The following is an 18,806-nucleotide window of genomic DNA, read 5'->3' as shown; positions in this document are numbered from 1 at the left end:
TTTTTTTTTTTTTTTTTTTTTTTTTTTTGTGGTACACGGGCCTCTTACTGTTGTGGCCTCTCCCGTTGTGGAGCACAGGCTCCCGACACGCAGGCCCAGCGGCCATGGCTCACGGGCCCAGCCGCTCCGCGGCATGTGGGATCTTCCCAGACCGGGACACGAACCCGCGTCCCCTACATCGGCAGGCAGACTCTCAACCACTGCGCCACCAGGGAAGCCCTGCTGCCTGTTTTTAAAATTAGGGGAAGTAGAAGGAAGTAGTCCCTCGAGATGGAACGATTGAAGTTGTTGAGACCAAACAATCAAATATTGGAGCATTGTTGCAGAGAAGGTATGGATGTGGCGTAAGAATAAAGGTATAAAATTTAAACGCTGCTAGAGGAAAGAAAACCTCTATTGAGATTCATCAGTGGGAAGATGGGAAATGTTGTAGAAAGATCATTGAAAGATTTAATGCAGCTTCTACATTCTTTATAAAATAGTTGGTGAGGACATGTGCTAAAGAGGATGGGGGATGAGGTGCGGTTTGGAGTTTTGAGTAAAGTAGAGAAGGCTTGATGGAAACTTTCAGGCAGAAGAAATGGAAAGGTGGAATTGTCAAGCAACAGGATGACTCAGAAGAATACAGAAAGCATACATTTTAGTGGATTCAGTTAGCGGGTGAATTGTGGTCTCCTCTCCTATGCTCAATCAACCAGAACAGAGCCGAAGAGTGAACAGTAAGAGATTGCCGATCCCGAGAATGGAGCTTGGCGAAAAAGATGCTTGGAAAAATGAGGTGACACTTGGGATTCTAGGGTGGGAGTTCTGGGTTCCAGACTGGGCTGGTGTGGTTGGAGTGGGAGAATGGATAGGGGTTTAGAAAGACGGGATATTCTGAGGAGCATTAAGAGCTAGTCCAGCAGAAGTGAGCAAATGAAAAAGGTAAAAGGTGGTGTTATTTAGAGGCAGTGCAGTTCTAGGAAGTGGTGTAGCTGGAGTATTTAATTACCAAAGTGGAATGAAAGTAAATCTCATTGAAATAGAAGAGAGAGAGGAATCATAAAGAGTAGTAGAGGGATAATGAACAGAGTTTGTAAAGTCCTGGAGCATTGAAGTAGGAAACAAAATAGAGAGGAAGACCAAGCGTGTGTCAAGCAAAGGCAAGCTGTACTGTCACAGTTAGAAGAAAAGTTATGAGCTTAGATACTACCTGGGGAGGATCTACGGCTTACCCAGGCTGGTGCCTTTGCTGCAATCCTGGGCAAATTTTTTTAATTTTTTTTTTTAAGAAGATGTTAGGAGTAGGAGTTTAATTTATTTATTAATTTTTGCTGTGTTGGGTCTTCGTTTCTGTGCGAGGGCTTTCTCTAGTTGCGGCAAGCAGGGGCCACTCTTCATCGCGGTGCGTGGGCCTCTCACTACCGCGGCCTCTCTTGTTGCGGAGCACAGGCTCCAGATGCGCAGGCTCAGTAGTTGTGGCTCACGGGCCTAGTTGCTCCGTGGCATGTGGGACCCTCCCAGACCAGGGCTCGAACCTGTGTCCCCTACGGGGGCGGGGCGGATTCTCAACCACTGCACCACCAGGGAAGCCCATGGGCAAATTCTTAACACAGAGGCCGGCTCCCAGTCCATCAGGCACAGCTGTCCTCTGGGGGAGAACGTGCTTTAACTGCCCTCTTAATTTATAGTGAGAAATACAGCTAAGCAAATGGACTGGGTGCTTATCTCCTCTGATCAGTCTGTCATCTTCCTGGAGATAATGTGACTGCAACATTCAGATTTTAATGAGAAGTTGCTTGATGAGCAAGGAATCATGGTATGATGGGTTCGTTGGATGATCTTTATAGCTAAAGTCCCCAAGCTCCAGTGATCTGATAGCTCTGTCTCCAGTTAAATTTATGGTGAACAAATACAGGGTTCTCTTTTCCATGGGCCACTAAGCAGTGCTGGAGAGAAATGCCCACATTTTCTCCTGGAATCCTCTATCACAATTGCCATGTTCGCCATCCTCCCACTAGCCTCTTTCTTCAGAAATATTGTAATGACTGACGTATGTGTTTTCTTTTTTTTTTTTAATTTTTAAAGGTTACTTTCCTTTTACGGTTATTACAAAATATTGCCTATATTCCTCATGTTGCACAATGCATCCTTGAGCCTATCTTATACCCAGTTGTTTGTATCTCCCACTTACCCACTCCTATATTGCCCCTCCCCCCTCCCCAGTGGTACCCACTAGTTTGTTCTCTATACTGTAAGTCTGCTTCTTTTTTGATATATTCATTAGTTGTATTTTTTAGATTCCATATATAAGTGATATAGTATTTGTCTTTCTCCAACTTATTTCACTTAGCATAATGTCCTCCAAGTCCATCCATGTTGCTGCAAATGGCAAAATTTTATTCTTTTTATGACTGAGTAACATTAAGTTTTGTGTGTGTATATATATATATATATATATATCTCACATCTTCTTTATCCATTCATCCATTGATGGACTCTTAGGTTACTTCCATATCTTGGCAATTATAAATAATGCTGCTGTGAACATTGGGGTGCATGATCTTTTCAAATTAGTGTTTTTGTTTTTTTCGGGTACATACCCAGGAGAGGAATTGCTGGATCATATGGTAGTTCTATTTTTAGTTTTTTGAGAAACCTCCATACTGTTTTCCACAGTGGCTGCACCAGTTTACATTCCCACCAACAGTCTACAAGGCTTCCCTTTTCTCTACATCTTCTCCAATGTTTGTTATTTGTGTTCTTTTTGATGATAGCCATTCTGACAGGTGTGAGGTGATAGCTCATTGTGGTTTTGACTTGCATTTCCCTGGTGATTAGCAGTGTTGAGCATCTTTTCATGTGCTTGTTGGTCATCGGAAAAATGTCTAGTTCTCCTGACCACTTTTTTAAATTGAAATATAGTTGATTTACAATGTTGTGTTAGTTTCTGCTGTACAGAAAAGTGATTCAGTTATAATATATACGTATTCTTTGTCATATTCTTTTCCCTTATGGTTTATTACAGGATATTGAATATAGTACCTTGTGCTGTTCAGTAAGACCTTGTTGTTTATCTACTTTATATATATAGTAGGAAGTGGATGGACCTAGAGTCTGTCATACAGAGTGAGGTAAGTCAGAAAGAAAAAAACAAATACCGTACGCTAACGCACATATATGGAATCTAAAAAAACAGTACTGATGAACCTAATAGCAGGGCAGGAATAAAGACACAGATGTAGAGAATGGACTTGAGGACACAATGGGGGAAGGGGAAGCTGGGATGAAGTGAGAGAGTAGCACTGATATATATACACTACCAAATGTAAAATCGATGGCTAGTGGGAAGCTGGTGCATGGCACAGGGAGATCAGCTTGATGCTTTGTGACGATCTAGAGGGGTGGGATAGGGAAGGTGGGAGGGAGGCTCAAGAGGGAGGTGATATGGGGATACATGTATACATATAGCTGATTCACTTTGTTGTACAGCAGAAACTAACACAACATTGTAAAGCAATTATACTCCAGTAAAGATATAAAAATAAAAGAATAAACAAATGGTACCTAATTAAACTAAAAAGCTTTTGCACACCAAAGGAAGCCATTGACAAAATGAAGACAACCTACTGAATGGGAGAAAATATTTGCAAATGATATGACCCATAAGGGATTAATAGCCAACATATATAAACAGCTCATACAACTCAACATCAAAAAAACAAGCAACCCAATTAAAAAATGGGCAGAAGAATTTGCAGCAACATGGATGGACCTAGAGATTATCATACTAAGTGAAGTAAGTCAGAAAGAGACAAATACCATATGATATCGCTTACACATGGAATCTAAAATATGACACAAATGAACTTATTTACAAAACAAAAGCAGACTCACAGACATAGAAAACAAACTTATGGTTACCAAAGCGGAAAGGGAGTTGGAGGAGAGGGATAAATTAGGACTCTGGGATTAGCAGATAGGTTTACTTAATATAATCATGATTTAGTTCTTCCTCTTGAGTTACCGCCAAGTTACCTTGATTTGATTTTGGCTGTCCTGAGGCAGTTGCCCTAATGGTTGATCTTAGACAAGTCACTTAGCTTTAGATTCTTCTGATTTACTTTTCAAAGGGTAAGCTTAACTTTAATGTGAAGTTTGTAACAGATTCTGTCCCAGAAGAAACGCTTTGATTCCTCATAATTACTTTAATAAAGACACTCTAATGATAGAAGTAACTAGAAAAACATGGCCTCTGGACCTAGCACGGTGCTGAATGATTTTTAAGCATTTGTTTTTTTTTAATCTTCTCGTGAGTATGTTATCCCCACTTATAGAGAAGGAAGCTGAGGCACACGGAAGTTGAGTAATTTTTCCAGGTTCATACTGTTAATAGCAAAGCTAGATTGAGCTTTAACTGATAATTCCAAAGCTGGTGCTTTTAACTCTTTATTCCTTCCTTTATTCATTCATTCATTTATTTATTATATTTTTTAACTCTGTTCCCTATTGCTCCCTGGTACTATTCCCCAGGAGAAGGGCATTCAGGGTAGGTAGGTATAATGCTACTGCTACTAATGATGATGATAAGTATAGTTTCAGTTCCTTATTTGTATCAGGTTCTTTACTTACGTTCTTATGGATCCTTATTGCATTTCTATAATATAGATATTTTCTTTGCTTGTGATGAGAACTTTCAAGATGCACCCTTCTAGCAACTTTCAAATATGCAGGACAATATTATTGACTGTAGCCCCCATGCTGTACATTACAGTCCCACGGCTTGTTTATTTTATGACTGGAAGTTTGTACTTCTTGACCCCCTTCACCCATCTCACCCACCCACAACACTCCTCTGGTGACCACCAATCTGTTCTTTGTATCTATGAGTGTCTGTTCTCTTTATGAGTTTTGCTTTGTTTGTTCGTTTATTTTGTTTTGTAGATTCCACATATAAGTGAAATCGTATGGCATCTTTCTCTTCTGACTTGTTTCACTTAGCATAATACCCTCAAGGTCTATCCATGTCGTCACAAATGGAAAGATTTTATTTGTTTTACGGCTGAGTAGTGTTCCATTGTGTGTGTGTGTGTATATATATATATATATATATATATATATACACCTACACACACGTGTGTATGTATATATCACTGTAGATATTACTTTAAAAATATTTTATATGAGATAATTAAGGTTGAAGATATCATATAACTTTTACAAAGTCTTATAGCAGGTAGCTGGATTATTTGCCTCCAAAACCAGAGTGCAAAGAAATTGATAGATGGAAGTTTGTGGCACTTCTGGAGGGTAGCAAGTTGCCCAGTATAACTCAGGTCTAAAGTACATGGACAGGTCAAGCTGTTGAGGGGATCAGGGAGATTAAAGGGGTAAAGGAGAATTTCTGAATATTTTTAAAGGATGAGTAGGTCCTTAAGTATCAGATGGAAGATTGGAAATTTGGAGTGGTAGGAAAAAGAGAGACTCTTGAGTGGTGGCAAAAGAGACTAAAAGTTGTTATTTTCTGATAGACTGAAGTCATGTAATGCAGGAAAGTGTATGGCGGAGATAAAAGAGTTCTACCATTATTTAGAGGAGAACACGTCACTCAGATTTTTCTTTTCAGATAAATAGCTCAGATGGGATCATTGGTCTCAGACATGACAGCAGTTGAAATCTCTCAAACTTAAAAAAAAAAAAATTCAGCATGTTGTGTTTTTAAAGTCAAAGCTTTGGAAAGGTGCTCTATTATATCACCTATGGCATATTTATAAATGTCATGGCGCTAGTGAGGATGGGTAAAGTTCTGGGGCCAGAGATGATTCTTTTTAACTTTCTGGTGGGTGTATGCTTGGCCACCACAAAGCCAGCAGTGGTCTCTGTTTATTTGGATTTCATTCAGAAACTATTTTCCATCACAATAAATCACCAGTCTCTTTAGCATCAGGTGTCTGGTGATCACAGATTCAATTACAGTACCTGATAAAATCGCGAATATCCTGGTAGTTCCTTTATATACTGCCTCTTCTCTTCAACAGTGAGCCTTTTAAAAACTTGGGTTCATCAGGAAAAGGGAGTCTTTATTCTTTAGTGTATAGATGAGTATATTTGAACAATGGCAAAAAGCAATGGGCTGGGGGCCTAAAAGAAAAAGTATCCTCTTCGTTTCCTTCCTATTCTTTTTGCCTAGTTTTAATGGCATTGCAAGTATAATTGAATGCGCCTCTTGGGAGTGAAAGCTGTACTTGATTAAGCTAATTATGGAGAGTAGCTGGGGTAGGTCTTGGGGTACAGGAGTAGGAATGGTTTGGCGTAGTCAAGCTTTCGTGAATTTTATAGTCCAGTCTACAGATTCATAGACCTTAGATTTGGCCAAGACTTAGAAGTCATCTGGGCTAACATCTCACACTGTAAATTTCTTCTTCACCATCTTTCCCAGGCAGACGGGTAGGCGTGGACTTTCTGCTTGAGATCTTCCAGCAAGTTCACTAGCCTGGAAGCGTGAACGCTCTAGGAAGACAAGAACTGCAGGGGTTTTGCCTTGCACCGTGTCCACCATGTGTGGCAGTGCCTTGCTCTGTTGTCGAGTAGCTCTAATTATTGGGAAGTGCCGCTTACTGCTAGTTTTCAAGACTTGGAATAAAAAATATCCAACCTGAAATCCCATTTCTGCCACTTACTGTGTAACTTTGGGCAATTTCCTAACCCCTCTGATTTCAGTTTTTGCCTGTGAAACAAGAAGGCAGTACGTAACTAGTGAGTTTGTGTGTTGTGTTCCGAGACCTACTTGTAGAATTGTTTAAAGAGATTAATCAAAATGTCTGCAAAGAATCTGACACATAGTAGGCACTTTGTAGGACCCATTCCCCTTGGGCCTAATTCTGATCTTTTTCTGGGTGTGTGGTATTTGATACTGAGTTCAGATCCCATGGTAATTTGTCCAGTATAGAGTGAAATAGAACCATTGTTTTTTATGTACAGGGTGTTATATGAGTTCTTTTTAAAGGGGTAAAATAAGGATGTGGACAACTGGGTATGAAACCGTGCACCAGCAGTGGTGTCCCTGCCTTCCTAAATCTGTAGCTATATAATGGTTATGAAGAGCAAAATCATTAGGTTTCCTGGAGGCGTGAAGAGAGGAGGGAAATATAGGCTTATATCAGAATTTATTAGCATCAACTAAGACTTCTAATCTGAAACAACTGGTGGAAAAGAGAAAATTTCAGTTACACTATTGTTTGGTCTACATTAAAACAATCAATGGAAGTGATTCCCTTTGGACTCACTGGTTTTATTTTTCAACTTGGTTTAGAGACAGTCTAATTTTTTTTTTTTGAAACTGACTATCTGTTGCAACTATTTATAATGTGAATTTTAGAATTACTCATTATGCACTCGTAAAAGATTTGAAGGCCCAAGAGGGTGAATTTGTCCTTTGCCTGATGTTTATAAGAGATTGGCAGTGTTGAGAGAAGGAAAAGCTTCATTTTCTCCATCATCCTTTCCCATTCCAGAATGTGTTTACTTGGTGAGAGAAGCCACCCCAAATATTCTCTTGTTAGGGCCTTCATTTTGGGAAACATGTTATTGATTTTTAAGTAGCCTCTAAAGTATTATTACACTCTTCTTGAAAACCTGTTAATAGAGGTGTATAACTTCCACAAAGTAGGCTAGGCAAATTCCAGTGATAGAACTTCACTAGTAGTTTCTAGGGAAAACAATGATGCTATTTTTTTTTATTATTTTAAAAAAGTTAAAACTAGGGGAAATAGGGTTCTGAGGTGTTCTGCCTTATCTGTAGGGATGCAATAATCCCCTCACTATATCAGTATAGTAGATTTGCTTTGGAGAACCTATAGCATAAAGATAAATGTTTTTAGTTTACAGACCCAAGGGACTTTACTGCAGGTTATGCTTTCCACAAACTGTCTGCTATTGTTATTTTGAAATGGAAGATTTTATTTCTGCTTCATTTATATTTAGTGTGGTTTCGGTACTAAGTGTACATCAGACCTTGATGAATTGTCGTGGCTGGGTGGTAATAACAGTCCATTAAAGTGAGCACTCTGTTTTTTAGCCATGCTGGATAACTGAGAAAGGGTGTGTGTGTGCGTGCACCTGTCCTTGAGCATCATGAAAGCTGGTGTTATCTCCCACTTCTTCAAATCTTTCTCTTCTATCCTTTGGACTCTATTTGGCCGAATGGCTACAAACCCAAGGAAATAATTTCACATCCACATCGTGTAAATTTTGAGACATAAGTTATTTATTTTAGTAAGCAATTTAGTAAACATTTAAGACAACAATGAATTGAACTACTTTTAAAGTGTTTCTATTAAAAGGTAACTTGCCACAATAGATTGTTTCCTTAGGAAGAAAAACTTAACATGGAAATTTCTTTTAAAAAGACTCTATTAGGGATATTAATCTGATTTATATTCAAATACGAAAAGATTGATTTTTAAATGATTTTCTTATAATTATTTTGAATGTTATATCTTCTCTACTGTGCCTTTATAAATATTAATTGGGTATATGATATATGTTGTTTATTTTTGTAGTTAAAACAGAGCCAATGAGCAGCAGTGAAATAGTTTCAACAACAGCAGACGGGTCTTTAGACAATTTCTCAGGTTCAGGTAAGGAATAAATATTAGATTTTCACAGTAATATGAAACATTTTTCCTAGTTTACATATACAAATATATGTGTGTATATGTATGTGTGTGTATGCATGTGTATGTGGATATATGTGGATATCATCTGTGTAATACTGTATAGTTTTTCTCAGCGTCACATATTTGCAATTCTGATGTTTTTGTTCGGTGTGATGAAGTGTTTGCTGAAAATGTTGGTATTCTGTAAAGGAGAAAAAAATCAAAAGGGGAATTGTTCTCCGTCTCCTCTAAATTATCTTTATTATGTTGATGACTCCTTCCTTCTGTCTCTCATCTGTGCGATTTTTCTTTCTTTTTTAACAAATTTATTTATTTATTTATGGCTGTGTTGGGTCGTCGTTGCCACATGCGGGCTTTCTCTGGTCGCAGGGAGCAGGGGGCTACTCTTGGTTGCGGTGCGCGGGCTTCTCAGTGCGGTGGCTTCTCTTGTTGCGGACCACGGGCTCCAGGCGTGCAGGCTCAGTAGTTGTGGCATGCGGTCTCAGTAGCTGTGGCTCGCGGGCTCTAGAGCGCAGGCTCAGTAGTTGTGGCGCACGTGCTTAGTTGCTCCGCGGCATGTGGGATCCTCCCAGATCAGGGCTCGAACCCGTGTCTCCTGCATTGGCAGGCGGATTCTTAACCACTGTGCCACCAGGGAAGTCCCTATGTGATTTTTCTAATCACGCACAATTTGGCTTCTGATAGCCCCTAAACAGACTTGCCACGGCATCCTCCTAACTGTCATGTCAACTAGAGATCAGACTTTGTCAAGCAGCTTTAGATCCTTAATTAATTTTTTAATCTCTTTCCTTTTGAGAAAGCCTGCCTTCAACAAACAAAACATACAAGTTTCGCCTCCATGATGATGCAATTGCTGATAAGGAAGTGACTGTGATAATCAGTTCACTGTGAGGATCTGATTGTATCTTTTCCAAATTACCCAGCTTGGACTCTTTCAATTAAAACTCATTCTTATCAGAAGTAATTCTTCAATTTTTTAACCCTTTTCAAGTGATTTGCTGTGTTTATGAGACCTCTCCGTCGGAAATGCTATACTTTTCTAAGTTTGTGATGGATTTCGTCTAGCTCTTGGGATCATTTCACATACACTCCAATTAGGAGGAGTTATAAATAGATATAAAATGAAATGCAAATGCACAACTTTTATGCTGGAGGCAATAAGGAGATAACAACAGGTGTTACACTCATAGTTCTTTCATAAAGCATTTACTAGAATTTGACTTATGTCAGGCAGTGTGCTTGGTGCTATTATGGATTCAAAGGTGTATGAGAACGGTCCTGCCTTGCGACTTAATAGGGCGAAGTAATCACCAGGCCATCATAGTACAGCTGGATAATGCCGAGGGAGGCCCGGGGACCCCTAAGAATACCCAGGAAGGACCCAACAGAGACCGAATTGGGGTGGGGTGGTCAGGGAGGGTTTCCTGGAGAGGATGCCTGCACTCAGCCTTAAAGAATGTGTTAGGAATAAAGCACATGTAGAATTGAGGATGGGGAAGATGGACGGATGGAGTGTTCCATGGGAGGAGACCAAGGCACGGAGGTGTGGAACTTGGAGGCACCACTGATGGTTCAGCATTCTTGGTGTGTCTGGTGTGAGCAGTGTGGGGTGTGCTGCACGGAGAGGAAGGGACCAGAGTCTAAACAGGCAGGTGTGTTCCACGTGGCATGTGTGTTTTATCCTGAGTGCCACGGGAGGCATCAGGTTGTGTGATCACTTTCCCTTATGGAAGGACTCAGGCAGGATGGAGGGGAGGCTGGGGAACTGAAGGGGAGAGAACAGTTAGGGGTTTTTGCAATCATTTTCACAAGAAGTGCTGAAGACCTGAGATAGGGTGCTGGCAATGGCTGTGAAAAGGTGATGGATTGAGACGTATTTATGAAATAGAATTTATGGTCATAGTGACCAATGAGCATGGTGGGGATGAGTGAAGCAGAGAGAAAAGGGAGGAGTGAGGGAATCTGAGAGGTATGACTGAGGAAGAAAGGTGGTAGCTTCTGTTTGGGGCTTGTTAGTGGTGATTTAACATGCACCTGAAGATGTTGGAGCTCAGGAAAGATCTGGAATGGAAATTCTGAAAGTGTACAGAGAGTTAACGCTAGCAGGGTATAACAAGGTTGAAGACAGAACCCAGGGAAAACCAATACACAAGAGATGGGTAGAGGATAAGATGAAAGCACAGGTGGTTGGGGAAGAAGAAAAAGAGTATTGAAATGGAAGTAAAGGCAGGAAAGATACTTCAAGGAAGCACTTCTATATGATAGATTCATATACAGGTTTTAAAAATGGTTTTTTAAAAAAACTTAATGACATGAGAAAATGTTTACTTATATTAAGTGTAAAGCAGATTATAAAAGAGTAATATGTTCCGTATAATCACAGTTTTGTTTAAAAAGACATTTATTTGTATGTATATGTGTATAAAAATTAATGGTCGGCTCTCTCTGAATGGTGGAATATAATTTGAATTTTATTCCTTCTGCCTTTTTCATATTTTTCTGCAGAGCATATGTATAATATTCATACTTTTAAAAAGTAATCATTTTCAAGTACAAGTTAAAAATCACATACTAAACTGCAAAGAGAGAATTTTTTTTGAAAGTATCTGTGAATCATAGTATTGCATCATGGTTTCTCCTGATTTTCATCACACTGTGGGGAAGAAATTCCTCGTTTTTAAGAAATACATACAGGGCTCCCCTGGTGGCGCAGTGGTTGAGAGTCCGCCTGCCGATGCAGGGGACACGGGTTCGTGCCCCGGTCCGGGAAGATCCCACATGCCGCGGAGCGGCTGGGCCCGTGAGCCATGGCCACTGAGCCTGCGCGTCTGGAGCCTGTTCTCCGCAACGTAAACCAAAAAAAAAAAAAAAAAAAAAAAAAAAAAGTAAGAAATACATACATACAGAAGTATTTATGAGTAAAGGGGCATCATATTTGCAACTCCAAAAAAATGTGAGTTATATACGTGCATAATACACACATAGAGAGAGAGAAAGAGAATAAAGGATAAAGTTAATCTCATAAAACATTACCATTTGTGGAATTTGGGTGAAAGATACCTGGGAAGTTTTTCTACTATTTTTGCAGCGTTTCTCCAGTTGTCAAATTATTTCAAAATAAGAAAATAAAAAATGTGAAGCATGGATGAATTTAAACTATGGCAGTTTCAGTGGACAAGCAGGCTTCATCTCCCCTTGTGCCCGCTGGCCTACATGCCCTACTTCTGTGTCTCCAGCATAGTTCCTAGCAGATAGTATGTGCTCGTAAAGTTTATTGAATGGATTAATGACTTAATGAATACAATGAGGAAGTGGAGACAGGAAAGAGAAAAATGTCTTTCACGTCGATAAGTGGTGAAGGGAGAAGAAGAGAAGGTAGTCTGTTAGAAAGGGGGCTGGAGGGTTGGGGATGGCATTTAGGTCAGGGTGTTTTGGGCTGCCAGCACGAACTTTGTAGAGGCAGGGGTGAAAGGTAGAGGTGACCCTGATGGGGCAGCAATGGCTTAAATTCAGAACAGAAGTGGGTCAGCCTAGAAAAGGAATAACTTTTCCACAGAACTATCAGGGAAGATTGATGGAAAGTAACGCAGATGAGTTTGAAGTGGAGGAGGAGGAGACAATTCTTTGAGGGAATTCCTGCCTGATTCCTCTGTTCGAACCTTCCAGTGGCTCCCATTCATCTCTGAGTAAAAGCCGATTCATTACAATTAGCCTGCAAGCCCCATCAGACCTTACTGCCTGCCTCCCTTGCCTCCTCCTGTTCCTCTAATGAGGGCCTCTGCAGGGGCAGTGCCTTTTCCTGGAACACGTCTCTGCACCTGCCCGACTGCTTCACCACCTTCAAATCCCACCATTGAGGCTCACCCTGACCACCTTACTCAGTGTTACAAAACTCTTACTATAGACTTCCAGAATCCCCCACCCACCCAATAACACTTTGAACCTTTTACAAACTATATCATCCACTTGTGTATTAGGTTTATTGCTGGTCTCTCACCCCCACCAGAATGTAAGCTTGAGATGGCAGGGATCTGGTCTTCTTTTGTTCATTTGTATCCCTGACACCTGAAAACGTATCCAGCATGTGTTAGGCACTCAGATATTTACTAGCTAAATTATTGAATACATGAATGAATGAATGAATGATGGCTTCTACTTTTTTCTCTGAAGTGACTCAATATGAGAAGAAAATTGAGGATACCAGTAAAAGACAAGTTTCAAATAACTTCATGTATCTAGGATAGACAGAAAAAAGTGAAGGAAGGGGATAATAAATTGAGAGGGGATAAGGATGTCGGGGGCCTGCCTCTCTTGATGGGTTGGAGAATAGATGAGATGGGAATAAAGGAATGAAAACTCTGGAAAAAGAGGATGTTCCTTCCTTAATCTCAGAACTCAGTGAGGCCTCCACCTGATGCTTCTGGAGTTGGTTCTCTGTACTTCCCTTCCTCAGCCTTTATCACTCCTTTAAAAATTACTTTGCATCATCTCTCCTCCTGCTAAACTGTAGCCCTATGAGAACAGATACTGTTTGTCTTGTTCACACTTACAATCCCAGTGGCCGTCATAGAATGGAGCTCATACGCAGTGGTCAGTACATGCTTGTAAATAAACAGATGCAATCAGTGCTGTTGTGGTTTAAGACTGGAATGGAGAAAGAGGTCCAGGATGTGGTCTTGAGCTTGTTGGTTGACATAGAAGGCCAGAGTTGAGGCCAAGACAGAAATGAGAAAAGCGCTGGATGCATGACCCAAGATGATGTTGGGATGTGTCAGGGGATACAGTCAAATACTAAAGTTTTTTGATAAATGCCAGGAAGTGCTTAGGAGGTGGGTCATTCATGGAAGTGTTAAAGAGTTGTCAGGAACCTCAGAGAAGGGAGGGTTTCGTGGGAGAGCAGAAAAACAATGATTTGGAAGAAACAACAAGGAGGATGTGTTTGTAGGTCTTTGTTATTCTGGAATCTGAGAAAATGAGCAGCCTCTACTGGGAAAAGATACGCAGGAGAAGTAAGGGCCTTGGAGGAGGGCTTAGCGGAAGGTGGAGGAATAGTTTGGTGAAGAGACTGAAGCTGTAGAGAATCTCATTTGCCATAGATTGATGGTCTGTGTTGGATGCAGAGGAAAGGATCAGGTGACCTGGGGAACTGGGTCAAGGCATAGGAGGCACAGAGCACCATGGGGATGGACCTTCATTTACTGTTGTCTTTTACTTTTTCTCTTCCCTTCTCTCCTCCTCCTCTTTCTTTTTCTCCTTCCCCCTCCTCTTCCACCCCCCTTCCTCCACATCTCCTTCTCTCCCCCCACCTTTCATAAGTAAAGATGTGAAAACCATGGCCTGCTGGAGTGGCTGTAAATAGGACTTAGGGTTTATAAGAGGAAGAGGAGGCTGGAGAAAGCAATCTCCAAGAATTAACTCCAAGATGGTCTTTACCTCTGTGGTCACTATGCCTACCTTCCTTCTCTATGATAACTTAAAAATTCACATCCCTAATATTCTGGGTATCTTAAGGAAATAGCAAGGATAAGGAAGATATGGAGTCATCCTGACACTGGTAATAGCTGTTTCCACCTTTGTCCTTCAAGGAACCCTAGCATCTTAAAGCATTAAGGAGGCAGTGAGGCTCACTCTTCTCCAGTGAAATCTCCAGGTATCCTGGTGTGGGGAAACTGGAGGAGAGAGGTTGATTTTCCAAGGCATGTGGTTGAATTGAAAAATGCAAGGTTGTTTATTGTGTTTTTAAAACACAGTGACGTTCTGCTCATTTACCATTGACCAATGAAAAGCAATATTTTAATGATTAAAATGTTAAGAACAATTGGGGTTGAAAAATAATGTGCTTTGAGGGATTGCAAAATGTCTTTGCCTGCTGCGGCTCTCACTTACACAAAGCCCAAATTTGTTATTCATTTGTTAAATAAAATGTCAATTGATATGGATTCATTCAACATTGATGTCTGGGGGTATTCGAAAATTGGAGATTTCTAGAGGAGAAAAAAATCATATCTGACAAATATGATTTCTTTGTTTTCGTAATTGTTCATGAAAAGATCTACCTTTTGGGATCTGATTCATTCATTCAACAGTTCTGTATTGAGCACCTACTGTGGGCCAGGAAATGTTCTAGACAGTGGGAATATAGAGGTGAAAAAGTAGACAGGTCCCTGCTCTCATGGAGCTTTCATTCTTGTGGGAGAGACAAATGATAAATAGGTAAGTGGTAATATAAGTAAATAGGCAGTGAAAAGTGCTCTGAAGAAAACGAAAGCAGATCAAAGACTATGGTGAAGAGTGGGTAGGGGTGTCTTTTAGAAGGAAGGCTTCTCTAAGGAAAGGGCATCTGAGCAGAGGTCTTAGTGAAGTGAGGGGAATAAGTTTGGGTTAATCAAAATGAAACAGGATAACAGGGTTTGGAGTTGAGGGCAAGGAGGGGTTTGACATGATCTAATTTATGTTTTTAAGAGATCACTGTTTGTCATGTGGAAAATTCTCTTTGGGAGAAGGGTGGGAAGAAGGTAAGGAGAAGCAGGGAGACCAGAATTTCCTGGTGCAGGAGAAGAGGACTGTGTTAGCCCACGTATTTCCTGGAGGAACCACTGAAGCAGGGTGCAGTGTGCCAGTATCCTATCTGGGAGGGGAGGGAAGGTGAGGTCAGGGGGCGGTGCCCTGGCTGCCCTCTCTGATGGCCACAGCCAACGTTGGTGACTGGAACAGAGTGGCAGACGAGAGAGAGCGAGAAGTTGTCACTTTTAGCCTATATTTGGAGGGGAGAGCTGACTGGACTTAGGATAAAAGGGTATGAGGAAAGGAGAAGAATCAAAACTTAACTTTTAGGCTTTTGACCTGTGTGTCCAGCTGAATGGTGTTGACATGGATGAGATGGGAGCCCAGGGGAGCCATGAACTGAGGACTTGCTAATTTTTAGAGTTCTATCGACTTTCTCAGTGGATTCTCTAGCTTGTGAATATTAATTCACCATGGGTCCTTCTCTCCCTTCCTGCAGTAAGATTTGGGGAGCTTCTTTAACTTACATGTGAGAGGTAGGAGAAAGAATGCAATGATAGGAAACAAGAGTGTTAAAACAAAGAAGGACCTGTTGTCCCTACATGCCCAGGGCTCTGCCATGTGGCCTTTGGAGTTTACTAATGGTAAGAGAAACAATTTATTTACCTTGATAAATGGCCTGGGAGCATTCTTTTTGCCTTAGGTTATTCTGGTCTCATGAAATTAAAAAATAATCTGAATTCTTAGATTATTATTAAAAAGTTTAAAGTGTTTTAGGCAATTAAGGAAAAAAGTACTTGAGGTAGAAGGTGGAAGATTCTTGACTTTAGGCTACACAGAGATCACAGGGGTTTGAATTTAGAGAAAGCCCTAAGGGTATGGCTGTTTACATGGCATTATAGTCAATAATTTTAGGTGCACACAGGTAAGTAGCAGCAACATACTCGGGCAGCATCATGGGTTCTTATTCACATCTATTTCATAAGGAAAACTATCGACCCATTTATATTGCCAAAGATCAGGTTTATTGTTGTGTGTTTATAAATAACTTAAAATAATTTAACCATCTTTCAAGTTATTATGGTTTAAAAATATCTACTTTGCTTATGACCTAAACCTCACAGTCTTATTAAACAAATGTTATTTATTGATTACCTACCACATGCCAGGCCCTACCAGGTGCCAAGGAAACAAAGGAGAGTAGGAGGTCCTTGGCCCTGGAAGCTCACGGGTAGCCGAGGAAACTACCATCTATACACTACATAAACTAACCATCATGTAGTGTGGTGAGTGCAACTTTGCCAGTGTTTACAACATTCCAAAAAGTACAGAGAAAGGAGATATTATCCTAAAGAGAAAATAATGTTTTAGTCCCAGTGGAAGAGTGTTTGACAGGCAGAGGAAAGAAGAGCATTAACATGGCAGTAGGCTCTGACATGAAGACCAGCCAAGACAGACAGGAAAATGCATGGCACGCACGGGCAGTCCTCAAGTCCAGGGATGCTGTGTAACCTAAACCCACAGGAGGGTGGATGCTTGAATATCTTTATATAATCTTCCAAGGAATTTGGAATTTTTTTCTAGGGATAGTATAAGTGCAGATGAGAGACTGTAAACTGGAGAATGGGCGTGAAGAAGTTTCCGGGTAAGGAAGATCAGTGTGGTGGCAGAAGTGAGAGTCAAAGGGCAGTGGGTGGAATGCAGAGTGAGTAGCTCGATGGCTGTTTCTCTAGTCCAGGTGAGACATAATGAGGACCCGCCCCAGGACGGGAGGGTAGGGATGGAGAATGCAGCACAGCTCAGTGGGTATTTCTGAATTGGAGATGGGTGACTTGAGAGTCACAGAGGGAGAAAAAAATGAGATGATTCTGAGGTTTCTAGTTTCTATGAAGGGGGGTCAGGGGATAGTATGTTTTGGTGGAAAGAGTGGGCAGATGTGGGTTCAGATACCAGCTTTCCTATTTATTTGCTTGGACATGTTACTTAATTTCTAGCCCCATATATAAAATGGGGATAAAGAATCCTGTTTTTAAGCCTTTTGCTGGATAAATGGTGATGCTGTCCATCGAGTAGAATTAAAAATACAGTAAAAGGGCAAATGTGGGGGCAAAGATAGTGGGAATTTGGGAATCTGAGATGTTAAACATTTCTTACACAAACACAGTATTATTTGCTTTATGTCATTACTTCATTTACTCCTCACAACCATCCTATGAGGTGTAGGTAGTATTACTGCCATCATTTTACATGAGAACATGTCAAGGCTTAGAGGGATCAAATAACTTGACCAAGACCACGTAGAAGAGTTGGATCTTGAATCTGAGCTGAAATTAAATTCTAATTCCAGAAACTGTGTTTGTATTACCACACTCTGCAACCTCCCAAATCTTTCTTCATGTGTACACACATATATTATGCATATAATCTAAATCAGAGCTTCGTGGAACCTACCTTATGCTGTACAATCACCCTGATATCTTCTATTCTGTTATTCTATTTGTTTATAAAAAATTGCTGAGCAGAACCTATGAAGTTGAATTCACAATCTTTTCATGGGTTGTGACCCATAATTTCAAAAACACAGGGATAGAGCAAGAAAAGAATAAAAGGGATTTCTGCGGCTTCCATCTTCAGATGGCTTTGGGGTTTTTTGTGTGGTAGTACATATTTGTGTTGTGGTTTCATTTTTTAAAAACTTCTTTCTATCTATGATGATCCAGGGAAGGTATTACCCCTCCAGCAGCTCTGCTGGATAAATCTTCTCTGCCCTTGGTCTCTTTCCAGGCCTAGAAGAGGGGATTAGAAAGGTTGTAATCGCAGGTGGCCTGGGCAAGTGGCAGCGCTTGTGGTCCAGGCATTCTCTCCCTTCTATAAATTGTATTTAATCCTCGCGTAGCTATTTGTATGTTGGCCTCCCCACGTGCGACGACAGGACTTGTCTTTGCATGCTTGCATCTTCAGCATGGAGTGCAATGCCTGGAACAGAGTAGTGACCCAACATGTGCCAAGAGATGGGGGACACCAGCCAAGCTGGCCTGCCTTCTCTCATTAATATGACCTCCATCTCTGCCAGACCAACAGCCAGAGGGTTGAAGTCTGGCAGGTCTCATGAGTACTGCTGACCTTCATCTATTCTCTTGTCACTGGGTTAGGCCTATTTGCTTTACCGGGAAGGGATTAGTCATAGGTTTTGAGATTCTAACCCAAAACCACCACTGTTTTCCCAAACACAAGCTAGAAAATTACATTTGAGAAACATAACTGTACTGATGTGATATCATGAAAATGTATAAAACCTGGAGTTCATGGAAGCTTATGAAAGGTTTTAATGTAGAATATAATGAATAAATAATAGAGCCTCTGCAGACAGTGATTATTCGTAGAAGAAAATAAACATATTACATCTTATAATAATTGTACCCAAAGCATATGCATCTTAGCCAGGAAAAGCATAGGATGAGTTTGAAGGGAAAAGGGGAAATACATATATATATATATGTGTGTGTGTGTGTGTGTATATATGTATATATTTATGTAAATGTGTATATATGTAAATGTGTGTCAATATTTATGTACATAAATAGATGGCCCATGTTAGCAATGAAAGAAGCTGAGAATCACCATTTTAAGGCCTCATGTTAGTAA

General features: G+C 40.5%; 1 protein-coding gene across 4 annotated transcripts in view; it reads left to right on the top strand.

Moving 5' to 3' along the window:
* Positions 1–18,806, top strand: part of EYA1 (EYA transcriptional coactivator and phosphatase 1) — a 151,099-nt gene that overhangs the window by 15,229 nt on the left and 117,064 nt on the right. For all 4 annotated transcript variants that reach the window (XM_024739007.1, XM_024739002.1, XM_024739001.1 and 1 more), the window contains exon 2: positions 8,541–8,618. In XM_024739007.1, coding sequence (XP_024594775.1) covers positions 8,541–8,618 — 78 coding nt within the window. The remainder of the gene's footprint in view (positions 1–8,540; positions 8,619–18,806) is intronic.

This window comes from Neophocaena asiaeorientalis, unplaced genomic scaffold (genome assembly GCF_003031525.2).
Source record: "Neophocaena asiaeorientalis asiaeorientalis breed wild unplaced genomic scaffold, Neophocaena_asiaeorientalis_V1.1 scaffold299, whole genome shotgun sequence".
NCBI lineage: Eukaryota > Metazoa > Chordata > Mammalia > Artiodactyla > Phocoenidae > Neophocaena > Neophocaena asiaeorientalis.
This window is presented reverse-complemented; position numbering and strand designations above follow the sequence as displayed.